Raw genomic sequence first — 27,068 nt, 5'->3', positions numbered from 1 at the left:
TAAAGACTCATGCAGGAGATCTTAAAAGAAGCCAGAACAGCATCTAAAGCTCTGCAGGCCTCACTTACCTTAGTTGAGGTCAATTTGCATGATCAATCAGAAAAAGAGCTTGCAACAATAGCATCCATGGGGAGAGGATGTCAAAGACATTGTTTACCAAAAAGAACACAAAGGCCTACATCACATTTGCCGAAGAAATATCTTGATGATTCACGCAACCTTCGGAAGTTCAAAAGTGGAGCTTTTTGGAAGAGGTGTGCCCCTTTGAATCTGGCATAAAACCAGGACAGCATTTCAGAAAAACAACAGTATACCCACAGCCAAACATGGTGGTGGTAGTGTGGTGGTCTTAGGCTGCTTTGCTGCCTTATCAGCTGCTTTTAAGTTGGTACTTGCTGTGTCATGTTTGAACAATTTTACAAAGAAGACTGAGTCAAAAATCCCCCACAGTGATGAAAATGATTCATTGTCAGTTTTTGTAAATGATTGATGGTCGTTTTTACCACTAAGGGTGAAATAACCAGTTATTGTTTTAGAGGGAATTACTTTTTCACATAGGGTTGGTTTGGATAGCCTTTTTTTACTTAACAAATGTGATCATCATTTGAAAACTTCCAAAATGACATTTTTTTGATGATCTGAAACATTTAAATGTGACAAAAAATACAAAACAGAAGAAATCTGTAGGAGGGCATACACCTATTTTGCAGCACTGGATCTGCAAATGCATTGACTTGTATTTCCAACATTTTTGTTTGCTTGCCACAGAACAGAGAGCCTTCAACCTGACTGAAACGCCAAGAGAAAAAAGGTAAACCAACATGTCACTTCCTGACCTCACTTCAGGTCTCCTGAACTGTGTAGACTCTTGCTCAGACCTGTGTCCCTTTTTTTAGTCATCAGCAGTGAACAGCGGATGGTGATTGGCTTAGATGGAGCCTACATGTGTATACATGTGTGGGGGGTTGTGTGTTTGTGCCTCTCTGGTTTTGAACTGCCCAGGGTCTTAGTGTGCAGGATATGACATGCTTCCTGTAGCGAGGCTGGGGCTGAGAGTATTCTCTGATTGCAGCCTCAAAATAACCCTGTGTAAACATCAAAACCCTGGGCTTTCTTGGTTGTCATACTTCAGAAACATCAGGACCACATCAGTTGGACTGAATTTATTGTGTGTGTATACTGTTGTGTTTATGTTGGATGTAGATTTAAACAACTGCTCTGAAGTAACATTTACTTTAAAATGTTTCCATCCATGTAACATGATTCATATGTCACTATTAATTTTGTCATGTCATTGACTTTTTAATTCATCATGTGCTAACATATTTTATTAGCTAAAAACCATGCATTGCTTTAAGAGAGGAAACATTGTAGTACACCCTATTAGGTAATTAAAAATTACATTGGAAACACAGATATACTTAAGTGAACAGAATAAGTAACTATTTTTTTGTACAAAAATGATGAATCTTTATATTAACTGTGAGGTACAGTACTGGGGAAACAAAAGGAGACCCTCTTTTTATTTTATGATTTGATGCATCAGGGCATATTGAAAATAATTTGGTTCTCAAATGATATAAAGCTGACCCTTAAGACTCGAAAGCTCAGAACAGATACCACACTGGCATTGTTTATGAAACTAAGATAAAGCCAAAATAGCAAGGCTTTATGTGAAAAAACTAAATACACCTATGATGTGTCCATAGGTTTTAAAAAGGAAAGTAGAAATCAGCTGCCGCTGATCAAATGCACTTTATTAAGATTATTGCTGATTGCTACACATCAGTCTGAACAGGTTCATAAGGGCCATTCCAAAAACAAAGTGTCCTTTTTTACTGGCCAGTGAAAAAACGATCTAAGACAGTTGCAACTATCTTAACAAATCCCATCGAATTTTCCTCAAGGTTACAAGTTGTAGCATTCTGAGAAATCTAAAAAAACTGAGACCCTGCAGGTTTTTCTGATGTGAGGTTGAGACCAAACTGAGCATTATGATAGTTTAACAATAATTAAACAGAAACATAAACAGAAGTTGCCAATAACAGATGGTGAAATGGAGTCCATGAAAGAAAAACACAGAAGGAGGTAAAATAACAGAAGAATCCAGTTGAGAATAATGAGAACCAATGAGTATTTAAACTGAGGGAGGGGTGAAAAATTACAAATAAACCAGAAGAGTTAATGGTAAATGGACTGAACTTATATAGCACTTTTCCAGTCATACAGACCACTCAAAGCACTTTACACTAGCGCCACATTCACCCAATCGCACTCACACATTCATACACCAATACGCAGATCGGTAGGCAACTTGAGGTTAAGTGCCTTGCCCAGGGGCACATCGACATATGGCAGGAGGAAGCTGGAATCAAACCCACAACCTTCTGATTGCAAGACGACTACTCTTCCTACTGAGCCACAGTCGCCTTAATCAGATGAAATGAGGAGCAGCTGAGACAGAGAGAAGGCAGAGCAGCTGAAGGAGGGAGAGTAATTAACCAGAGCCAAGCAGAAACACACAGAGACCAAGAGAAGTATAAAACAGAAAAAAACTCTGGATGTTTAAAGAACACTAAATTACAAAAGAATGACCTGATAAGGAAAACACCTAACAAAAATGAGCACAGAGTAATAAACTTAGCAGACCTTAAGATTAAAATAAACATCCAAGAAATTATTCAAATACACACAAAACAGAAAATCAATACCCAAACACCTAAGGATTGTTACACTTATATGTTTAAGTTCACGACAGAACAATTAGAAAACAACTCAACAAGTATGACCTGTGTGGAAGGGTTGCCAAGAGAAAGTTATATCCTTTAAATCAGTAATATAAAAGTAGAGATATTTGCCAATAACTCACAGCAATGAGTTTAGCAAAAACTACACACATGATGTTATCAAAAACACTTCGGACTAATTGTTAAGTATGGTTATGTTGGGGTGATGATTTTGACCTGTTTTGCTGTCCCATCACAGGGGCATCTTGCAGTGATTAGGTTGAACATGGGCTAATTGTATTTCACGGAGTATTCAAAGTATTCTAAAATCAGCCATAAGGTCTTCTGTCCAACAGCTAAAGCCTAGCTACGAAGAAGAATGTTGTAATTGACACAAAATTGAATCAGAAGCCAGTAAAGCTGACTGATAGTGGGAGAAATATGTTGGCATGAATGGGTAAAACCCTAGCCATCTGATATTGGAACATATAAGAGACTTTCCAGAAATTTACTGAATGCTCCAACAAAGACACAGTTGCATTAATCCAGATTGGAGTTTATGAAAGCATGAATAAGAGTTCCTGCCACAAGATCAGGGGGATGTGGCCAGAGTATTGAAATGTGTTTGAGGTAAAAAAAAAATAAAAAAAAGAGCTTCGATGCTGTGAAAGAGAAAGAAAGGTTGGACTGAAATCTGGTCAAGCAGGCAAAAATGGAATATTGTAAAGAAGAGTGGACCAAAATTCCCACATAACAATCTAAAAGAAATAAAGTCATACAGAAAACAACCACTTCTAGATATTGTTATTAAATGTGATTCTACAAGTTGTATACTCGCGGAGTTAAGGTTTACTTTATTTCATAAATAATAAAAATGTGAAATGTGTTGTGTATTTTTGCACACCTGTGGTTAGACTTAAATACGGAACGAGCAAAAGCATTTCCTGAGGTAATGTAGTTCTACTAAAACTCTATTTAAACCCTATAGTAACAAAACTCCCAGAAGACGTTTTTTTAAACCTCAATCCTAGATACAACCAAAAAGATTAATTTTCCCTTTTGATTACCTACCTAAGAAGATATGGAATGACCTGTCTGAGGTGTTTTATATCCACACAGGGTTTTGGGTTTCCGTAAGCGGGCCCAGTCAGCAGAGGAGGAGAGCACGACATCACTCCAACATCTCACCCTTACAGAGTTCCTCAAAGAGTATGTCACCTTAAAAAAAGTGGCCTCACAGACATGCACATGTGGTGTAACTTATTCTATTGCTGCTGGAGCACCGTTCTTCAGCTCATCTTTTAACCACACCGATTTTATTTTTTGCATTTGTATTTGGCTATGCAGTAGTTTAGTCTAATATAGACAGAAAGGTAGTTTTTCATTGCATGTTTCTTTTTCTGTCTTTCTGTCATTGTACCTTTTAACCTAGGAGGCCTAATGTAACCAGGGTATGTTGCTGTAAATAGATGACAAATTAATAATTGGGTTTTGCCAAGGTGGATCTATAAATAGCAACCACTAGAGTCCATAGTGACTCCCAAGCATGCCAAGCATGTTATTAAGAGTAATAATCTGTAGACAAGGGGTCCTGGAAGACTGTCTGGACATTCCTTCCTTTTAGCATGACACCATTTTTCCTGATTTGTCAACCTTTTCCACTCTGTTAAAGTACTAAAATTATTACTCTTTTTGTAGAAAAAGAAATGCATGTAGGATTTTAGTGGTGAAGTCATGCTAAAACCATGTAAGGGTGACTTCCTTTTGAATACATCATTCAGGATCGAGGATGAGGAGTGGGATAAATATATAATCCCATCTAAGGTTGAGTCGGAGAAGTACAAAGTGAGCCGGACCTTCAGCTTCCTAAAGAGCAGGATGTCCAGCACCCGAAGCAAAACCAAGGTGAGCCGGTGCTAAAGGACTTTGTTCCAAAAGGGAAACTAAAATTCCTGCTGGCTAAGATTTTCCTGGCATGTGTTTAAAATGTGACTGAAAAATCCCTGGAGTTGACCTTTCTAATTAAAAAGTCAGAGCTGAAAGGCCTCTCGAAGTAGTGCACTAAAAGTTTTAACAGCTCTCAGAAAGGGCCGGTCAGAATTCCTGCACTGGGGGGCCCATTGTCTGATAGTTGTGCCTTTATTTGGCAGTGAACATAGTGAAAATATTCCCTTACATAACACGTAGACCCCCTCCCTCCACTTTTTTCTCCAGCCTAAAGAACTAAAAACACGTTCTGCTGTACTCTGATGATCCCATGAACACATTTTTGTATGTGCTTGAAGGCATGTTTCCCTCACACAATACACTCGGATAGCAAAAAACCAAACACACACACTCTGACTTCCTTGCAAAGTCTGGGAAGAAAATAAATATGGTCCTATCACACACATACAGAGAGAAATCCTCCTAATGCTCCCTGAGGATAAAGTACTATAACAGCAGTTGCCCCTGTAGACCTTAGCAAAGTAAACAGAAAAGCCCCCTCATGTCCCTTTTATCTCAGCTAGCCTCACTCAAACAGGTGTTCTATACCAAACTGAGGGTTGCCATGTGCTATATCTTTGTTGGTTTACATAAAAAAAATTGTTTTAAGTATAGCAAATGTCAGCTAAAGGAGTAAAATCCAGGTTTTTACAACTTTTTTTATTGAAGGTAAAAAGAAAAGAGATGAAGGAGGGAAGAGAGAAGCCGGGAGCGTCAAATGGGCACCAGTTTGTTCTCGTGTCACCGCCTGCTCCTTTTCTCTGTGTGGCCTGTGATAAGCCTTTTTCTGGGAAAGAGTCCTTGCAGTGCTCCAGTGAGTATTTAATGTCAGAACTGGTGTTGGATAATGTCCTGTAGTGGTTGGAGAGTGTGGATATTGTTTAAATTACTTTATGTGCGATGCCATGATGTTTTACATGGTAGTCCCTAAGTAAGTTCTGTAAAACAATAGGAGAATTTCAGCAGAAACAGAGTTCAATTGTGTGATAATTTAGGTTGTGGCCAATTAATTCATGAATTTAACATGGATCTCCTCTGCCCCGATCTCTAGACTGCTTCCTGAATGTCCATAAAACCTGTCGAGAATCAGCTGCAGCCTGTGGAAAGGTAATCACTCAGTATTCCATTTAATATCCGTTTTAACAAATAATGATTTTAGTGTGTCTGTTGTGTAAATAATAACCAATCAATTAGCCTGAGACAGGAACTGGCCAATTTTCTAAATGGGTCTGATCTGCGATTGGAAGGTCAAATGCTAAAAGAAATAACTTTTGTCTTTTAATAATATCCTAGAATATGAAGAACTAGCTGAATTTTAAGTGTGTAAAGACATCAGCCAGCAGCTTGTACTATAATACACATTTTCTAATTTAGTTCAAATTAGATAACGATTAGGGTATATGCTTTGATGCATAAATGGAGATAACCTTTTTTTCTTCTTCTCTTTTGGACTCAAATCTACTTGGTCGAACTTCAAAAACTGAAATCCACTGGCAAGAAAAACAATTTTATGTCCTTATACCGGAATGTTATTTAAAAAAAGTCAAGACTCACATAATGTTTTATGGAAGGTATAAGCATACTGCATTTTGGAAGATGTCTACATAAGCACACTGCATTTTGGAAGATGTCTACATAAATCTAAGCTGTGTGGGTTTTAACATTTTTTTTAAACACTCAGTTTAAACAGATTTTTACATAGGACCTTTGGAAGTGAAACAGACCTGCAGCATCACAGATCCTCTAACATATTTAACTGTGGGGATAAAGTGCTTTCTCACATATTAATCCTTTATTTCACATTAAACCCACCTGGAGTGCTTGTTGCCACAACTCTCAATCTTAGTCTCATCTGACCAAAGCACAAGTTTTCCAGTAAAAGTCCCAGTACCGACAAGCAAACTCCATGTTTTACATTTGCTATGGTACTAAAGAAAAGGCTTTTTTCAGGTATTAACCCCAAACAACTGTCTGAATCGAGATAATGTGTAATGATCTTGTCTTTCTCATTTTGAAGTGTCTCTGAGAAAAATAGGTGCAATAAGCAGTACTTACAGGAAACAAATTTTCTAGACACAAAAATTGCTTTTTTACATGAAGAGGTGGGGACATCAGCCTTTTGATAGAGTACTAGACTTTTTGGTGTTTGGATCTTGATTCTTTCTCATTGTATTTGTGTTTACCATCAGATAAACAGTGAATAAACAGAAAGTATAAAGCTCAGCTGCAGAGAAAAAGTCATTGTTCTTTATTTTTTCTTGCTGCCTTTCCACAAAAATGTGGAAAGATGAGACCAAGTGGAGAAAAGGAAACATCTTATACCATCTGTGAAGTATGGTGATGTTATCCTGGTTTAGGCTTGTTTTGCTTGTCCAGCAAAATCCATCAGGGATTGAAGAGGGAATTTTGAGAAATAACAGCCAGTTTAAAAGAAAACTATCAACACTTTTATCTGTGAATTGAATCTTGAGAAAACATGATGTCACAATAAAGATCATAGGCATACGCATTGTTCCACCAAATCATAATTATAGAAGGATTATGTTGGTGTTTTACAAAAAAAAAACAGATTCAAAGTCAACAATATACATTCCAAATTGATCCTTGTTATTGTTCTTTGCTTTGCCTGATGAAATGAAGGTTTAATAATAATAATAATAATAATCTAACAATGCAGTCAAGTTCAGTTTGTTTTTCCAATTGGTTAAAAAGTTTTCCATCTCTGGAAACCCAGCTGACTTGCAGCATTCACTCCTCCTGGTTGAGCATGTAGCGACAGTGGACAGTTGCTTGCAATGTGTCTTTGACTTCAGCAATTCCTCATACAGAGTGTGCATGAAGCAACAGTGGAAAGAAAAACTCCCCCAGCGCTTGCAAAGTAAAACTTATTTTACATAACATTCAAAGATGATAACTATGTGATTTTGTTTTAATAATACAGTCACTGTTTCTCAGTAACCTTTTTAAGAGGTTTCTCCTTTCCAACAGACAAAAAAAAAAAGCAATAGTTCTGAGATTAGGACTTGTTTCACAGTCCATCATATACACACTAGGTTTCTCACAAAAGATTTGGGAACTTGTCACATTACACAATGTTGAGCAGCAGCAAACAGAACTTGGCCTTTTAACCCTGTGAATTACCCAAACATAGAGATGAGACACTCAGAAAAACAGATGCATCATGAAGGAAAAAGTCAGCAGGTTTATCTTAAAGTCACCTGGTTCTGACATAAATGTGCTATGTTGACGGTATGTGAAATTTGTTATGAACAAAATCAACGATGCTCACGTTAATAAGATTATGTTTGTCCCCCAGAAGTTGCAGGAGAGGAATGCAGTGATCATGAAAAGCAAGACCATGTCTCTCCCACACAGTGAGTATCCGGACCCCCACCCCGGTAACTAACCCAATCAAAAGACCTTCTTTAGTTTTGATTTATTTAGATTTCATCTGTCCTCCCTCATCTCACAGTTCAGTAAGCCTCTGCTCTTCATCCCCCACTATGTCCTGTTAAACTTCAATCCATCTTAGTGGGGGGTGAAGCCTGGATTGTCTGTATGTGTGTCATACTCTCTCACCTTTCTCATAGAGGAGATAAGGTTGCACATACTCTGATGCAATTAAGACAAATAATCTACTGGTTACATGACTAGTTGAGCAAATGAAATGCTACAATTTTGTGTTTTATATTTAAGCCACTTCAGCACTATACAGATTTGATTTTTTTAAAAGGTCAATGCAAAAGTATTTTTCTTATTCTTTATTTGTTCATTGGGAAATCTTCCAAACTGGGCTGGTATGAGATTCTCATGGTATGATAGCCCTGAGTACCACAGTTTCACAGTATAACAAAGATTTAAAATAAACATGTCCAACATGATCTAACTGCTTTCAACAATTACTAATTACAGTCAATTATTTTTAATCTGATACCTAGATGTAATATAAAAAATTAAAGCAGAACTACTAAATATGTTGTAATTTTCAATCACATACTGTGCAATACATTTTATTTATACCTTTGAGATAACTTAAAGTCACCTTCCAGAAGTAAAACTATTTAAAACCAAATGCAGAGAAAAGTTATAAAATACATAAACATAAAATCAAGAAGACATATGATTATCAGAGCAAGTTGACCAGATTAATTGGGTTTGATTCATAATGACATTTGAAAGTGGGAAGAAAGCTAACTTTCTGTCTGCAGGATGTTCAGAACCAAAGTGATGCCATAAAATGTTTCTGTCTGTCTGTCTGTCTGTCTGTCTGTCTGTCTGTGACTGGGAATGTTTTACTTGAGCCAAACTTGTTAGCTAACTGGCCAGCAGTGCTCAGCAAAATCTTGGAAGAGAGGCAATGCAACGAAGAAAAAAATCTCATCATTATAATCATTATTTTGCATCTCATTTAAACGTTGTTATTCCACAGAAATGGCATCATTAAAAAGTTTAGCACTTTGAAAATGCTAATGCTTCTAAACCCAGATACCGATAACTTGCTATCTCCAACTCCACACTGAGACTGGTTCATCTTTCTACTGATCTTCTAGGCTTTGTCAAGGAAAGCTCTCCAGCCTCTCTTTTCTCTTTATCTGCCTGCTCTTCCCCATCATCTTCAGTTCCAACGATGACCAAAGAAAGAAGGGAAATTGGGGCTTCTTTCTCCAAAAGCCAATCAATATCTATAGACAGCAGGTAGGGCAACAGTTTAACACATATAATATATGCCAAAGCATTTATTTACCTATGCAGTTAATCCATTAATTTGATTTTGCTTGGTTTTTTAATATTATTTAGGAGTTTTAGACATTTGTTTATAGGAGGCTTTAGACTGTAATGTAATATGTGTATAAGTTGTGTTAACTCTTGAGGAAATGTCTGAATCTTTAACAAAAACAATGAATGATAGCAATAATCATTAAATAGTTACACAAAAAAACAGCGAAATGTAAAGTCACACTTTTATGAACGTCCAGCCCATGTGGATGAAGCTATTGTTCACAGACAGGCTTGTATTTAAGAAGGATGTTGTCATGTCTTCTTTTTCTTTGCTTCTCTACAGAGGTTGGAGTGAAACTGCAGGGTTGGACAGTGAATGCAGCATGACAGCTTGCACTAACAGCTCACCGTCAGAAGATGGAACACCTGTCACAACAACTCCCCCTTTCGTTGACCTACCAATCAGCACAAAGGGTGAGGGACAGAGACCTACAGGATTCAGGGCAAACATCAATTAAAAAGTAATTATTTCTCTTACTGCAGAATATGCAGATACTGTTGATGCTCCTCTGCTGAGTGACCTTTCAGCTGACCTGCTGGGGCTTGAGGCTGAGTCGTGGAGTCTCGCTGTCTGTCCAGAGTTTTGTAGACAACACGACAGGCGCACCATCAAACGACAAGATGTAATTTATGGTGAGATCTTTCTTTATTTGATTCTTTCTTGCAGGACATAGCTGCACTGCACAAACAAGGAGGGTTTATAAAGAACAGAAACATAAACAAAAATACATATTTTTTGCCTTCGTAAATTGATGTGGATTGAATTGGCTGTATACATCTGAGCTGGAACTTGAGTTAATTACTTTTTCTGATCATTTCTGTTGTCAGTTGGAGCTACACAAGTGCACATACAGATAAGTCTTTGTTTAAATCATTGTTTCAGTAGGAAAGTTAGAGCTTCACATCTTGCATATGTCATACATTATGGCTGATGCTTAATTGCATTAGCAGGCAGTAATCCTTTCACATTTGCTGTTTCTTTTTATGACAATGAACATGGGCTCTTAAAATGTGGGTTTTAAATGTGTCGTTTGTTGACTCCAAATAAAGTACTCTAGGTTCAGTACTTGTGTTTAGCTGCATCTCTTCCCTTGAGAAAGCCACTGACAGAGATATTGCTGCCATCAGTGTTATGGCTATCCTTGTTTTTCTTTTCCAGAGACAGTATTTGTGGCTCAGTGCTTCTTTGTTTAGCTATGTTACTTTCCTGGTTGGAGTCATTCTGGACCTGTTGCTGCTAGCAGCTTTATATACGTTTTGTTTTACTTTCCTATGGAAAATGCTAATGGAATAGTGCTTCTGTGTATAGCTTTGTCTCTTTTCTGCTTGCCGTAAATAACAGAGCTGTTGTCACCATTAGCTTTGTATACTTTTTGTTTTAGTTTCCCTCAGAAAATACACCTGGCTTAGTGCTTTTGTGTTTTGTTTTTTATTTTTTCCTTGGAGGGAGCCATTTGCAGAGCTAATACTTTTGCTGCATTTAGCTTTGTGTACTCGCTTAGATTTATTTTTCTTTCTTATGGAAAGAATTCCTGGCTCAACTCTTCTGTTTTTAGCTGTGCTTCTTTCCTGGACAGGGCCATTGGCAAAGCTATTACTGCTAAGAACTCTTGATAATCAATGTTTTTCTGTCGCAATAGAAAGGATTCCTGGCTCAGTGCTTCTGTGTTTTGCTCTGCCTTTTCCAGAGACAATGACAGAGCTATTGCTGCTGTCAGCTTTGTGTACTCTTCCTCTTTTCCCTATGTTCCATTGAGTCTCCTAGATAGAGTCAATAATTGCTGCAATGTCAATGGCTTAAAGTAATTGACTGAGCTTCTTTAGACTTTTTTAGGAACTGCCATGAACTGTAAATGATGATGATTTGAATTTCTCCAACTGGATCTGAATCCTGACTATATGATTGGATGGATTGGTATAAATCGGACTGGTTGGACCGAATTGGATTTTTTTATAAGTAAAATGAATTTGACCTATCTGATTTATACAATCACTTTAGATTATATTTGTGTACTTTATTAATAGTGTAAATACTGAATGGAATAGAACAGAATGCAATTCACTTAAGTTGGTGTTGAATAACAAAAAGCATGGTTAGCGATAGAACAGCAAATATTTTGTACTCGTACTCGTTGTCTTCCGCTTATCCGGGACCAGGTCATGGGGGCAGCAGACTCAGCAGAGACCCCCAGACGTCCCTCTCCCCAGACACCTCCTCCAGCTCCTCTGGGGGGAGCCCAAGGCGTTCCCAGGCCAGCCGAGAGACATAGTCCCTCCAGCGTGTCCTGGGACGTCCCCTGGGCCTCCTCCCGGTGGGACGTGCCTGGAACACCTCCCAAGGAAGGCATCCGGTGTAGTTGCCCGAGCCACCTCAACTGGCTCTTCTTGATGTGGAGGAGCAGTGGCTCTACTCCGAGCCCCTCCCGGATGGCCGAGCTCCTCATCCTATCTCTAAGGGAGTGCCCGGCCACCCTACGGAGGAAGCTCATTTCAGCCGCTTGTATCCGGGATCTCGTTCTTTCGGTCATGACCCAAAGTTCATGGCCATAGGTGAGGGTAGGAATGTAGACCGACCGGTAAATTGAGAGCTTCGCTTTTCGGCTCAGCTCTCTCTTTACCACAACGGGCCGGCACAGCGCCCCAATTACTGTGGCAGCCACACCGATCCGTCTGTCGATCTCCTGCTCCATTCTTCCCTCACTCGTGAACAAGACCCCGAGATACTTAAACTCCTCCACCTGAGGCAGGAACTCCCCTCCAACCTGAAGAGGACAAGCCACCCTTTTCCAGTCGAGAACCATGGCCTTGGAGTTGGAGGAGCTGATCTTCATCCCAGCCGCTTTACACTCGGATGCGAACCGCCACAGCGCATGCTGTAGGTCTTGGCTACAGGGGGCCAGCAGGACCACGTCATCTGCAAAAAGAAGAGACAAAATCCACTGGTCCCCAAACCAGACCCCCTCCAGCCCTTGGCTGCACCTAGAAATCCTGTCCATAAAAGTTATGAACAGGACCGGTGACAAAGGGCAGCCCTGCCGGAGTCCAACATGAACCGGGAACAGGTCCGACTTAGTGCCGACCAAACTCCTGCTTCGCTTGTACAGAGACCGGATGGCCCCTAATAAAGGGCCCCCGACTCCATACTCCTGGAGCACCCCCCACAGGGCATCATGAGGGACACAGTCGAATGCTTTCTCCAGGTCCACAAAACACATATTGACCAGTTGGGCAAACTCCCATGAACCCTCGAGTACCCTGTAGAGGGTATAGAGCTGGTCCAGTGTTCCACGGCCGGGACGAAAACCACACTGCTCCTCCTGAAGCCGAGGTTCGACTATTGGTCGGACTCTCCTCTCCAATACCCTGGCGTAGGCCTTACCAGGGAGCCTGAGGAAATATTTTTTATTTGTTTTTAATTATCATTTTGTGTCAAAAAAAACTTTTATATATTTAGTACTTGTGGCTGTTACATATCTATTAAGAATAGAAATGTGGTAGTCAAACATTGCCACAGTAATGCTTCAATAAGTACACAAGCACATGATACAGTTTCCTAGTTGATTTCCTTACAGCTATTTTTGAATAGTTGTGACCAAGCTATTATTTAACTATGTTCTATTTGAAATGGCCTAAAACCACCCTCCGTTTACCAACCACCATCTTATCTTATGTACCCAAAGAATTGCTCTTCTGTTGAACATGTCCTGACAGTTTTATACCTTCTATAGAAAAATGTTGAATTAACTTAATTGCTTATTGGTTGACTAAAACAATTTAGGCAAATAATGTGAAAATTTCCCAAATTAATGTACCATCTGTGTATGTAAAACTATTAATTTCCATTAGATGTTTGACTCCTGGTGTACTCCTGTAACCTCCTGCTGTGTAGAGCTGATGCAGACGGAGCTGCACCACATTCAAACCCTGACGGTCATGTCGGAGGTGTTCAGGAGAGGCATGCTGGAGGAGCTGCAGCTCGACTGGGACTGCGTGGCCCGGATATTCCCGTGCTTGGATCCCCTCCTGCTCTTTCACAGAAACCTCTTCAAAGCACTGCAGGAATGCCGCCAAGCTGCAACCCAAGCAGAGAATTTCCGAAATTACCTCATCCATCATATTGGAGATGTACTGCTCCAGCAGGTTAGTGATGGCTAATTAGCTGGCAGTGATACGCGGAGATCAATGTTAGTTGTCATCATCATCATCGTCTCCTTCAGTTCTCGGATGAAAATGCTGAGAAAATGAAGCAGGTGTACGGAGAGTTCTGCAGTCACCACATGGAGGCTGTGAACTTCTTCAAAGAACTTCAGCAGCAAAACAAGAAATTTCTAAACTTTGTCAGAGTAAGTATCCCCTCCCAGCTCTTCATTAGGATTATAAAGTAAATCAACTTTGTTAAACTGATAAGGTTTAATACCCACATCTCTTCTCTCCTGACAGCAACAGAGTAATAACTCTCTGGTCAGACGAAGAGAAGTGCCAGAATTCATCCTGCTGGTCACGCAGCGCATCACAAAGTATCCAGTGCTGCTGGAGAAGATATTACAGTACACTCAGGGTAACTTAGAAAGATTTAAAATTAATACATGTTAAATCTAGTTATATACAGTGCCTTGTAAAGGTAACTTTTTCACATTTTATCATGTTACAACCAAAAACTTGCAATATATTTTATTGGGATTTGATGTGATTTACCAACACAGAGTAGCACATACAGTAACTGTGAAATAAAAGAAAAAATGATACATGGTTTTCAACACTCCAACCTCTGCCTCAGTTTCAACTCTTTTGCAACCTCTAACAGGTTTTCTTCCCTGTACCTGCTGAAGAAACGTATCTACATAGGTTTTTACAGCCATGGTGTGTTCAGGGTGATGTTCTGGGAAAAGTGTTACTTTTCCCAGAAATATAGCGCTCCATGTAGACAAAATGTTTGACAAAATGTCTTCAATGTGTTTGCTGTTTCATCGACATGGCTTGCGGCAAACTTTTACATAGAGTATTCTTTCGACAAAGCCTTTTCTCTTGCCACACTCTCATAAAGGCCAGATTTGTAAGTCCATGACTAATAGTTGTCCAGTCAACCCATTCTCCTTCCCTTCCTGAGCTGTAGATCTCTGTAGCTCCCCCAGAGTTACCATGGACTCAGAAAGGCCTGTGATTAATGCCCTCCTTACTTGACCTGCCAGGTTGTCAACCGTGTCTTGGTGGGGTTGCAGTTATGCCATACTTTACCCATATTCAGATGAGCATGGTCTTTAAGATGTTTAAAGCTTGGAATATTGTTTTCTTACCTCACCCTGCTGTACACTTCTCCACAACATTATCTCTGACCCGCCTGCTCTGTTCCTTGGTTTTCATAATGGTGTTTGTTTACTAATTTTCTCTAATAAACCTCTGAGGCCTTCACGGTGCAGCTGGATTTATGGAGTAATTCAATTCGGCTCAATTGATTTATGAAGCCAGTTTAATGCATTAGATTTAATTTTGGGGTTTTAGAATAAGGGGGGAATTATTCAACTGCACGCCATACTTTTCAGACTCTTATGCAAGAAAAATTTAAAAACATTTTATCATTTTCCTTCTGCTTTACGTTTATACACTACTGTGTTCAATACTGTCATGTAAAATGACTTTAAAAAGTATCGAAGTTTGTGGTTGTAGTTTGAAAAAAAACGGCTTTTGCAAGGCGCTGTATTGACTGGCAGCAACAAAGCAAAAGTCAAACCAATATGCTACATATTTGTATTGTCACCTTCAAGAGATTGTCATGTTTTGTAAACTTTGCTGTGCAAGATAAGGTCACAGAAGGTATTTTTGTTTCTGAAATTTTATCAGCACTTAATCGCATCATTGCATTATGAACTTGGTTTAAATTTGCTACAACTTTTTCTCCCACAGACGGAAGCCAGGAACACTCTGACTTGTCAGATGCTCTGGCTCAGATCCGTGACATCATCACAGCAGTGGACCAAATGGTCGGTAAGTATGAGAGATCTCAGGAGCTCCAGGAAGTGCTCGCTAGGCTCGAAACCAAGAGCTTCGCCAAGCTCAAGAACGACAAGTTGTTTCGCAAACAGGACCTGAACAGCAAGCACAGAGCTCTGCAGCACAAAGGACTGCTCTACTGGAAGACTGCCACAGGGCGTCTGAAAGGTGTGAATGAAATCATCTCTGCTGCCATATTGGATTTTGTTTTTATAGTTTGTGAAGAACTATTGTAAATATATCTCATATTTTGTTGACAGACACTTTAGCTCTTTTGCTCACGGATGTTCTGGTTTTTCTGCAAGAGAAAGACCAGCGCTTCATATTTGCCTCTGTGGTAAGGCATCAACCCAAGCAGCGCTTTGAAATTGGATACATCTATACTCAAGTTTTCCATCCTGTAACCTTTCTTTTCTGGGCCCACTTCATCAGGACCAAAAGCCTCCAGTTATTCCTCTGCAAAAGCTCATAGTTAGAGAGGTAGCCAACGAGGAGAGAGGAATGTTCCTTATCTCTGCATCCTCCGTGGGACCAGAGATGTATGAAGTTCACACCACCACAAAAGAAGAGAGGAATGCATGGATGAGACACATCCGAGAGGCTGTGGAGAGGTGTGTGTATGTGTGCACATGTGGTCCACATCAAGCCTATAATGTTTGTCTGCCTTAGAATCGGTGTGTCTGCGTCAAGTTAATGGACGATAATGTTTGGTTCACTCATTATCTAACCTGCTGATCTACACCGCAGTTGTCCAGAGGAAGAAGAGGAGGAGGAGCGAAGTGCTGAGACAGAGGAAGCCAGGCAAGCTGCAGAAGTGAGAGCTCAGAAGATCAGCAAGTTCCAGGGTAAAAATAAAAAGTTAAAAATACACCTCTATATGTTAAATCCTTCGATAAAAAACATAAACAGCAAGTCCTGTTCTGTGTTGGTTTTCGTGCAGAAACACTGCTTGGCCAGGACCAGCAGATCTGCCACAGCTTGGAGGAAAAGTTACAACTTTATGCTGAGCTCACAGAGTTAACTCTCCGGGCACCAGAATCTGTACCACATCGCCATCTGCTGGTTGGACCTGCACAGTACATCGACACTGAGGCGCCGCATCAGGCGTCATCGCTGCTCACAGCTGCGCTGAGAGAAGGTTAGAGTTAGGATTTGTAGCATGTATGTAAAAACAAGAAACTGGGGAAAATATATTTCAGTAGAGAAAAAAACAAACTTGTTCTAGATTAAAGCATTTATTACAAAAGGACTTATTTAACCTGTACAACTTGTACAACATATTTTTAAGGCTGACTGCGTGTTAACAATTCCATGATTCAATAGTTTTAAGGTCTATTCAAAAAAACTTGTACATATATAGATTACATGACCTTTTTTGTATTTTTGTGAAAAAGGCATATCTTTTCATTTAAGTCATTTAAGGCCAAAGATTTACTGATACCACGTCCCATACCACTTTGGATGCTTCATTAAAGTTAATATTATCAGTTCCATCAGTATGCTTTAATATCTGTAGCTTTGCGGTGCGGTAAAATAACTGACTACATCTTATCACTCATTCACATGACTTTCAGGATGTCGTATCTCCTATCTGTTCTTCACAGCAACAGATGTTAAGCCTTAACAGGCGTTTATGCAGGACTGCCTCAATACCACTCTGACATGGAGTAACTGGGTTAAGAAAGCTATAGCTTAGCTTTATCATTTATTTCTAAACAAATATCTGCACTGCTGTCCTTAGAACCGATAGCTGTATGGGCACAGTGCACAGAGCAGGTGACATGACACAGACCTTCAGGGTGGGACAGCAGTTAATACAGTATTTCTTTCAGCATTTTAGTCATAGTAAAGGGTGAAAAACCCTTTATTTGTTAGGGATTACATTGATTTCTTAGAGCAACATAATGTTGTGCAGTCTGCAATGTAGTTGCTTCCTTTAGACCCAAAACAATCATTTTTTAAAAACTAGCTGCTCAATTTGTGGCTGAACTGCTTGCTGTAGGTTGCAGCTGTCAAAATCACAGACCAGAGGAAGTATAAACAGAGGACATATAAGAATTTGGGTTTAGTCATGAACTCAGACACTGCTGATTTGAAAATGCCTTGACTTCAACTTCGACACTTGGCATCCGAAACAGACATCTCTTCCGGAAACCTTCTCTTACCTACTCCTCATCATTTATCTTGGTCCAAACAGACAAACACTTAATCATGTCTGTTCGATCTACCAAAATGAACCTTTCTGATTTTTGTTATAATTTCTATTTATTATTAAAGCATAATGTATTAAAGCACAAACGTGACCCTGGTTGACAGCAGCAGAGACTTGCATATTTGTCTATATTACAGAAGAATTATCAGTTTTTACCAATTTTTGCCTTTTCAGCTGAGAACCTGATCAGCATTCTTCAGACTCGTGATGGAGTTCCTTTCCAACGTCAGAACTCCCCCGTCCAAGCGCCTGAGTGCTGCAGCTACAACAGCCATGGCAGCAGCATTCAGGAGTCTCCTTCTGAACGTGAGTCATAGGATAGCCCTTAATTTCAACATTTAACCTTTGAAATATTCCAGAAATCTGAATGTGCAATTCTTCTTTCTTTTTCAATGCAGCAGATTATCTGAGCACACTTAGTATGAGCTCCAATTCTCTTGGATCTGAAAGCGAGTTAACGGGCATGGACAATGCATCGTGGAGCTCAGCTGTCGAGCTCAGAAAAGGAGACACAAAAGGGACACTGTTAAAGGTTCAACCACTGTACTTTGTCCCATCATTAGTTTTTACAATTAACAACCACAAGTTATTGTTATATAATAACACACTGTTTTTAGGTGGCAGAGAGCGTCCAGAGCCTCACTCAGCTTCTCTACAGTCTGCAGGTCAGAAGAACACACAACTCTTCTCTGCATTAAAATTACTTTATTACTTTATACATTATTGTAGTTAAGTTAAAAAGGGGCTGTTTTACCAGGTGGTAAAATCTATTTTATATATATATATATATATATATATATATTTATATATATATATATATATATATATATATATATATATACAGGTCCTTCTCAAAATATTAGCATATTGTGATAAAGTTCATTATTTTCCATAATGTCATGATGAAAATTTAACATTCATATATTTTAGATTCATTGCACACTAACTGAAATATTTCAGGTCTTTTATTGTCTTAATACGGATGATTTTGGCATACAGCTCATGAAAACCCAAAATTCCTATCTCACAAAATTAGCATATCATTAAAAGGGTCTCTAAACGAGCTATGAACCTAATCATCTGAATCAACGAGTTAACTCTAAACACCTGCAAAAGATTCCTGAGGCCTTTAAAACTCCCAGCCTGGTTCATCACTCAAAACCCCAATCAAGGGTAAGACTGCCGACCTGACTGCTGTCCAGAAGGCCACTATTGACACCCTCAAGCAAGAGGGTAAGACACAGAAAGAAATTTCTGAACGAATAGGCTGTTCCCAGAGTGCTGTATCAAGGCACCTCAGTGGGAAGTCTGTGGGAAGGAAAAAGTGTGGCAGAAAACGCTGCACAACAAGAAGAGGTGACCGGACCCTGAGGAAGATTGTGGAGAAGGGCCGATTCCAGACCTCGGGGGACCTGCGGAAGCAGTGGACTGAGTCTGGAGTAGAAACATCCACCGTGCACAGGCGTGTGCAGGAAATGGGCTACAGGTGCCGCATTCCCCAGGTCAAGCCACTTTTGAACCAGAAACACCAGCAGAAGCGCCTGACCTGGGCTACAGAGAAGCAGCACTGGACTGTTGCTCAGTGGTCCAAAGTACTTTTTTCGGATAAAAGCAAATTCTGCATGTCATTCGGAAATCAAGGTGCCAGAGTCTGGAGGAAGACTGGGGAGAAGGAAATGCCAAAATGCCAGAAGTCCAGTGTCAAGTACCCACAGTCAGTGATGGTCTGGGGTGCCGTGTCAGCTGCTGGTGTTGGTCCACTGTGTTTTATCAAGGGCAGGGTCAATGCAGCTAGCTATCAGGATATTTTTGAGCACTTCATGCTTCCATCTGCTGAAAAGCTTTATGGAGATGAAGATTTCATTTTTCAGCCCGACCTGGCACTTGCTCACAGTGCCAAAACCACTGGTAAATGGTTTACTGACCATGGTATCACTGTGCTCAATTGGCCTGCCAACTCTCCTGACCTGAATCCCATAGAGAATCTGTGGGATATTGTGAAGAGAACGTTGAGAGACTCAAGACCCAACACTCTGGATGAGCTAAAGGCCGCTATCGAAGCATCCTGGGCCTCCATAAGACCTCAGCAGTGCCACAGGCTGATTGCCTCCATGCCACGCCGCATTGAAGCAGTCATTTCTGCCAGAGGATTCCCGACCAAGTATTGAGTGCATAACTGTACATGATTATTTGAAGGTTGATGTTTTTTGTATTAAAAACACTTTTCTTTTATTGGTTGGATGAAATATGCTAATTTTGTGAGATAGGAATTTTGGGTTTTCATGAGCTGTATGCCACAATCATCCGTATTAAGACAATAAAAGACCTGAAATATTTCAGTTAGTGTGCAATGAATCTAAAATATATGAATGTTAAATTTTCATCATGACATTATGGAAAATAATGAACTTTATCACAATATGCTAATATTTTGAGAAGGACCTGTATATTCTCCTCTAAAATAGATTTTACCACCTGGTAAAATCTATTTTAGAGGAGAATATATATATATATTCACTTACTTGTATCCGGGTGAGAAAATTAGGATAAAATGCAGAGTTTCCATATGATAGTGGTTATACTATCGTGTAATAAGGAGTCTCCCCATGTTTGCAGGCAGCTGTAACCCTCCAGGATAGCTTCTACGAAGTCCAAAAACTTCTTCTTCAAGAGGGAGAAAGACCTCAGCTTCGTAGCATCAGCTCCCTCCAAACCAGCCTGGTTTGTTCATATGATCATATCATAATCATATATTCATTTTTAATTTATTTGCCATTCAATTGATGGTTTTTTGGCATATGAGGCTATGTTTCAAAATAGCATTAAGATAGAGATTTGCTTTCTTCCCCAGGAACAGGAAAAGCACAGGAGCGTCGACAAGATGAAAGAAGAGAAGAAAAGTTTGGAAAGGAAGAAAGAGGATGTCGATGAGGTGCAGAAGCTCCAAGTCAAACTCAAACAAGAGCAGCAGCGCTGGGAAAAAGAATGTGTAGTCAGAGAGAAACAGCAGGTGAGACCCATGCCTATGGTCAAACATTTGTGTCTGTTTCTTCATTCACTGCAGTTTAGAATAGAATAGAAATAAACCTTGTTCCTGTGGGAACATTTTGTTCCCAGCTGCAATTTGTAATGCAAAAGTATTCATGTCTCTTCGATTTTTGTTTCTTTACAACCACCACCTTGTTGTATTTTATTAGGAGGTGGCAGGGAAAGGATTGGATAGGGATAGGTAGGATGGTTTTCAAAGAGAATTTTATAAATAAAAGTCTAAATGTTATGTAGTGCATTTGTTTTCAGTCCCTTTTTCTATGATTCTCCTAAAAAAATCCATACGAAACAATTTCCTGGAGATGTAGGCTGATTAGTAAAGAGAGCCCACTTGTGTTTAATTTCAGATTATGCCTTAGAGATTTGTTGAAGAACATTAGTAAACATGAAGACCAAGGAAGACACCTAACAGGTCAGGGATAAAGTTGTGGCAGTTTTTAAGCAGCATTAGAAACCAGCATCATACTCTGCGGAGTTTTTTCATCAACAGGCACAGGGAAACAGGGGAGATAAGAAAATGACTGAGCTGAATAGAGAACAATCCTGAAAGAAAACCCTTTAGATTTATCTGTATAGATAAACTTATATTTCCTTGCTGGCAGTCTGAGCAGGAGAACGTGCTTGAGGAGCGAGAGCAGCAGTGTCTCTTTGAAGCTGAGCGGCTGCGCTGCGAGCGAGAGGAGCTTGAGGTTCAGCTGCAGGAGTATCAGCAAAGCCTGGACAGACTGAGGGAGGGCCAGAGGAGTGTGGAGAGGGATAAGGAGAGGATCGAAGCCCAGCAGAGGCTGCTGCAGAGCTGGAGACACAGCCGCCAGAGCAGCCTGCCCATCACAATACCACTGGATGGATACAAGGTAAGCAGATCAGAGAGGGGAGGAGGAAATGCATCAAGTCAGGAAATGGGGGTGGAATGTACAGAAATGGCGGTCCTCACTATAAACATTCTTCATGTGGTTTTCTCGAGTGAAAGCATCTTTGGCTGTGGAAAATGCTTTTATTTTAAGCTCAGATTTTAAAAATCAGGTTTGTGTTTTGTTCAGGTTAATCCCTGAGCTTTCAGTTGATACACATGCGCACATGCCATGTTAATGTGTTTAAGTGCTATTTATAAATAGCATAATTCATACAAAATTAGTTATAAAAGAGTCAGGCTTTATTGTTATTGCAATGAAGTTAGTGTTTTAGTTTTAAAACATGAATAAATCTGAGCCTTAATTATCATACTATTATTAATAATCGCAACGAAGAAATGCATTGACTCACAACAACTCAACCACTTTTTGCGAGGTTAAGCACTTTCAGCACAAAAAATATAGATCAGTGAGGGCATGCAGAACCTGCATTCATCCATTTAAAGTATAATTTCCTACCAAATTCTGTATCCAAGCAGCCCTTTGGAATCTTGATGTTGGACACATTGACATTGTGGTGACGATGACAACTCCATTTAGTGTGCAGCTCCGACGTTAAAATGAACAAAGCATTTATCCCCAAACAAATACCCAATCATCCTGAGAAAAGTGTTTTCTATTTTGATAACAAGATCTTTTTTCTCATTATCTGAAGAAAGCTGCAACAAAATATTTATAGCAGTGATGGCTGTTGTCAGCTTCCATCGGGTTGAGCAGAGTACAACAGTGATGGAATATGAAGAGTACAAAAGAAAAACAGGGAAGTTTACTTGAACTCATCAGCTTTGTGTTTTATCGTTCCAGGTTGTCACACACAGCCGCACAGGCAGCTTTGATGGAAAGTGCTCGCTGTTCAAGAACGAGTCGGGTTTGTTCAGCTCCCTGCAACAGAACCACCTCCACCATCCCACCAACTACAACCGTCAGCACGCTCTCTCCACGCAGAAGAAAAATCCAGACAGCCTGCCGCTCAGCTCTGGCTGCGCTCCAGACCGCAGCCTTAGTGCCAGCCTCTACAACAGCCTAAACACACTGCTGAGTCAAACGCACAGCAAACAGCCTCTGTACGGTAACAACCACAGCTGCACCCGATCATCTGTTGACTGCCTCCATCCCTTCAGCAGCAGAGTGGCTTCGCAGCAGAGATCCAACAACAGTAGGACATACCAATGCTCTTAAAACATTATTTCAATTGATGACATCCTCATTCAGACCTCCACATCGTTATCTCTTGTTTCATTTTTCTCCTTGCAGCAGATTTCACCCAGCTGGAGGAAACACAAACGTCAGGTTCCTGGAGGTCAGGGATCACAGGTCACGGACTCATTAAAGAGCACAACTCTCCCTCTCTCACTCCCCTCCTCCCACCACAGGCTTATCTCTCCCTCGAAGGACAGAAAGGAGACGAGGGAGTAGAGGAAAACATAGTTTACCTTTGAGAATCCAGAAATGAGCAAAGCGAGCTGCCAGATCAATAACTGGAAAAAAAGGATCATTTATCTGTGGCTTCATTGTCTCTGTGATGTTGTTTCTATTTAAAACTGACTTAAGTCCATTTAAAAATCAGAATATTTAGACATTCTGACTGTTTATGTGCCTTTACCTAAGTCAGTGTGCCTCCTGTGTGATCAAACCATTGTGCCTTTTTCATTTTGAAAAAAAAAACTTTTTCTTATGTCAGTTTTTTACTTTGAAACTCTATTTGTTGCACTTATTTGAAGACAGAGGTACATTTGAACTCAAGCCATCAAACAATTCAAACAGAAGTACTGATTTAAGTTCCCGAAAAGCACTTAAAACTAAACTATAGCTGTAAAGTCAATCAAGCTTTGCCCCACACTATGTAATGTTTTGCTTTGTTGTTTTGCAGAGCTACCTTTGTTTATTTTTACATCTGGTGGTTGCAAGCATCTGTAAAGCATAAAATACATACTGACATTATTGTGTGTGTATATATATATATTCAAAACCAGTTGGGATGTCTGTATGGGATCATTCATGATTGATGATTAAAAGCCTCACACACACACACACACACACACACACACACACACACACATATATATATATATATTTAGCTTTGATTACGGCATGCATTCGTCGTGGCATTGTTTGAATAAGCTTCTGCAATATCACAAGATTTATTTCCACCCAGAGTTGCAATAATTTTTCACCAAGACCTTGCATTGATGGTTGAGTCTGACCGGTGCGCAAAGCCTTCTCCTGCACATCCCAAAGATTCTCAATGGGGTTAAGGTCTGGACTCTGTGGTGGCCAATCCATGTGTGAGAATAATGTCTCATGCTCCCCCAACCACTCTTTCACAATTCAATCCTGATGAATCCTGGCATTGCCATTTTGGAATATGCCCGTGCCATCAGGGAAGAAAAAAATCCACTGATGGAATAACCTGGTCATTCAGTATATTCAGGTAGTCAGCTGACCTCATTCTTTGAACACATTCTGTTGCTGAACCCAGACCTGACCACCTGCAGCAACCCCAGATCATAGCGCTGCCCCCACAGGCTTGTACAGTAGGTACTAGGCATGATGGGTGCATCACTTCACCTGCCTCTGTTCTTACCCTGATGCCCCCATCACTCTGGAACAGGGTAAATCTGGACTCATCAGACTATATGACCTTCTTCCATTGCTCCAGAGTCCAATCTTTATGCTCCCTAGCAAATTGAAGCCTTTTTTTCCAGTTAGCCTCACTGATTAGTGGTTTTCTTAAGGCTGCACAGCTGTTCAGTCCCAATCTCTTGAGTTCCCTTCGCACTGTGCGTGTGGAAATGCTCTTACTTTCACTATTAAACATAGGCCGGAGTTCCACTGTTGTTTTTCTTTGATTTGATTTCACCAAACGTCCTTCCTTGAAGATGATGGGTTCCCACTATCCTTCCAGTTTTTAATAATGCGTTGGACAGTTCTTAACCCAATTTTGGTATTTTCTGCAATCTCCTTAGATGTTTACTCTGCTTGATGCATGCCAGTGATTTGACCCTTCTGAAACAGACTGACATCTTTTCCACGACCACGGGTTATGTCTTTCAACATGGTTATTTAAGAAATGAGAAGCAACTCATTGCACCAGTTGGGGTTAAATAACTTCTTGCCAGCTAAAACATAATCGCCTTTGCAGTAATTATGAAATGGGAGGATCGTACCTATTTGCTTAGTTAAATCTAGGTGGCGACTTTTTTTTTTTGGCCAGGCAGTGTGTGTGTGTGTGTATATATATACTTATGTATTTAATGTGTTTATTTTTATGAAAAAGCTACCTATGCACACTGTGTTTTAAAAGGAACCTATATTCCTCGTTTTTTTATTTTCTCTGAAGTGCCAAAATTTTGCTGGAGCTGTATTTTTGATGTAAAAATAATTGTTTATCTTATAATTTATTTGACATAGATCGCTACATGCAACCTCAATTTTAACAATATTTTGTTCTGAAATGTCTCATCTTGTAATCTCTCGGGTTAGAGGTTTATATGCCCTCATCAGCGGCATGAATGCCACCATAATTTTAACTTTTAATTTTATAGTTTCAGTGATTTAAGAAAACAAAAACTGGGTGAGCAACTTTGAATTTATTGTTAATATTTTTCAAATCCACACCGGGTCAGAATTATACATACATGCCCAAATACTGTATGTACCTGTCATGTGTTCAATTTGTCTCAAAGTTCAAATTTGTCAATGACATTTCACCTGAGGGCGACTGTGGCTCAGTGGATAGAGTCATCTTGCAATCTGAAAGTTATCTAACTCCAAGCTGCCTACCGATTGTGCATTGATGTATGAACGTGTTCCTGTCTGTGTGACTGAGTAAATGCACATCTAGTGTAAAGTGCTTTGAGTGGTCAGAATGACTACAAAAGCGCTATATAAATTCATTTCATTTAGAGCAAGTTCTAGTTGTAAATGGGAAATCAGTGGGATTTGCCAGTTATGGTCCCACCTACTGTTACTAGTGCAGGTTAATAACAATGATTCCTCTCAATTTGGAATTTAAGAGACATGTTCACATATAAATGTACAAAACTATGTTCGATACTGGTTTAAAGAGATACAAACTGTTAAAAGTGCTAATAAATAGTTTATTCCCCACAACTTTAACTGCCTTTTATAAGTATATGGGCTGTCACTGTCGTTTTTCCGACCGGCACAAGATACAAAAATGCACCAAACGCCCCAGTACAACCCAAATAATGCTTGGTTAAATGTCACAGCAAGTTGCGCCTCATCCCCACAGGTTGTTTATTTTTTTCATTTTTTGCCCACTACAAGGTTCTGGTGAAACTGGCTGGACGTTTGATGACGTTTACTAGCAGAATTAGTAGGTTTCCGGTTAATTGGGGAGCTTTTAGGCATACTCCATATGTTGGGGTGCTTAAAGAAGTTCAAAACCAGTTATGATGTCTGTATGGGATCATTGTCCTTCTGTTGTGTCCAAGTTTCTACCATCTAGTTGTTGAAATGAGGTGAAGTTAGAGTATAAAGAGGTTTAACCCACTCTGTATGATGTAACCAGTATAACTCGCAGCAAAACAGCCCCACACCATGATGCTGCCACCACCATGCCTGTCAGAGAGTGTCTCCTCCACAGAATTTCTTTTGTTGTGTAAAAACTGTGAAGTCTTTGTCCAGAAGGCATTTGGCTTTTCCATATGGAAGGGTGTCTATTTTTATGCAAGAAGCTTCTTTTTTTGCCTGACACCCTTTCTGTCCATAATTATGTTAAGACCCTCTTCACTGTTGACAGTCATGCTGATGTTCTAGCATCTTCTGTTTAATAACCTGCTTGTGCCTTGGTGGTGCCTGAGGTTGTTGATCATCTTAGCTATTATTCTTTCTTCTGGTTGTGCCAGTTTGGGTCATATATTTGATACTTAGACACAGCTTGGTGTTCTAACAGAACAATTATCCCAAATACATATCAAAATTGGTTTCAAACTTTAAAGCAAGATAATATAAAGCTTCTGGAATGACCTCCCCAAACCTATGAGCTTAAAAAGTTATAAAATATTATAAATGTTTGGAATATGTTAAAACGTCAGGTCTGTGCAGAAAACGAACCATTTTAAACGAACCCTACCAATTCTACAAAGAAGACTGGTCAACCAAAATTTTGTAAAACTCCACAATCAATTCAAACTTGCTTGTTTTTAAAAGTTGAATGTTGTACAGTCATTTCACACTGAAAAAGAATGGTTTAAAAAAATCATTAACTAGCAAAAATGAATGACATTCATGCCCATGGCGACTGCATGAAAACCTCTGACCAGAACTGTATGTGTCATAATACTGTGTATATAAAACTATTGTGTCAAACATCTATTTCAGTGTATTTTGCCTTATTTCAGCATCCGTTTAAAAGTTACACACCCCTCATGAGTTCCTGTGCTACATTTCGCA

At 39.7% G+C, this 27,068-nt stretch overlaps 1 protein-coding gene across 4 annotated transcripts in view; it reads left to right on the top strand.

Annotated features, from left to right (window-relative positions):
- Positions 1 to 23,622, top strand: part of LOC124878592 (rho guanine nucleotide exchange factor 28-like) — a 36,270-nt gene extending 12,648 nt beyond the window's left edge. For 2 of the 4 annotated variants that reach the window (XM_047382621.1, XM_047382620.1), the window contains 25 exons: positions 769 to 811; positions 3,846 to 3,935; positions 4,508 to 4,631; positions 5,382 to 5,526; positions 5,764 to 5,819; positions 8,029 to 8,086; positions 9,263 to 9,407; positions 9,775 to 9,905; positions 9,975 to 10,124; positions 13,381 to 13,631; positions 13,709 to 13,834; positions 13,932 to 14,049; positions 15,393 to 15,647; positions 15,740 to 15,816; positions 15,912 to 16,090; positions 16,227 to 16,324; positions 16,420 to 16,617; positions 17,866 to 17,997; positions 18,090 to 18,223; positions 18,309 to 18,356; positions 20,308 to 20,412; positions 20,543 to 20,701; positions 21,342 to 21,593; positions 22,455 to 22,806; positions 22,905 to 23,622. In XM_047382621.1, the coding sequence (XP_047238577.1) occupies positions 769 to 811; positions 3,846 to 3,935; positions 4,508 to 4,631; positions 5,382 to 5,526; positions 5,764 to 5,819; positions 8,029 to 8,086; positions 9,263 to 9,407; positions 9,775 to 9,905; positions 9,975 to 10,124; positions 13,381 to 13,631; positions 13,709 to 13,834; positions 13,932 to 14,049; positions 15,393 to 15,647; positions 15,740 to 15,816; positions 15,912 to 16,090; positions 16,227 to 16,324; positions 16,420 to 16,617; positions 17,866 to 17,997; positions 18,090 to 18,223; positions 18,309 to 18,356; positions 20,308 to 20,412; positions 20,543 to 20,701; positions 21,342 to 21,593; positions 22,455 to 22,806; positions 22,905 to 23,089 (3,611 nt within the window). In that variant the 3' untranslated portion in view covers positions 23,090 to 23,622. The remainder of the gene's footprint in view (positions 1 to 768; positions 812 to 3,845; positions 3,936 to 4,507; positions 4,632 to 5,381; positions 5,527 to 5,763; positions 5,820 to 8,028; positions 8,087 to 9,262; positions 9,408 to 9,774; positions 9,906 to 9,974; positions 10,125 to 13,380; positions 13,632 to 13,708; positions 13,835 to 13,931; positions 14,050 to 15,392; positions 15,648 to 15,739; positions 15,817 to 15,911; positions 16,091 to 16,226; positions 16,325 to 16,419; positions 16,618 to 17,865; positions 17,998 to 18,089; positions 18,224 to 18,308; positions 18,357 to 20,307; positions 20,413 to 20,542; positions 20,702 to 21,341; positions 21,594 to 22,454; positions 22,807 to 22,904) is intronic. The other 2 variants (XM_047382623.1, XM_047382622.1) reach the window with 1 other exon arrangement.
- Positions 23,623 to 27,068: the final 3,446 nt, after the last annotated feature.

This window comes from Girardinichthys multiradiatus, chromosome 12 (assembly GCF_021462225.1).
Source record: "Girardinichthys multiradiatus isolate DD_20200921_A chromosome 12, DD_fGirMul_XY1, whole genome shotgun sequence".
Lineage (NCBI taxonomy): Eukaryota > Metazoa > Chordata > Actinopteri > Cyprinodontiformes > Goodeidae > Girardinichthys > Girardinichthys multiradiatus.
This window is presented reverse-complemented; position numbering and strand designations above follow the sequence as displayed.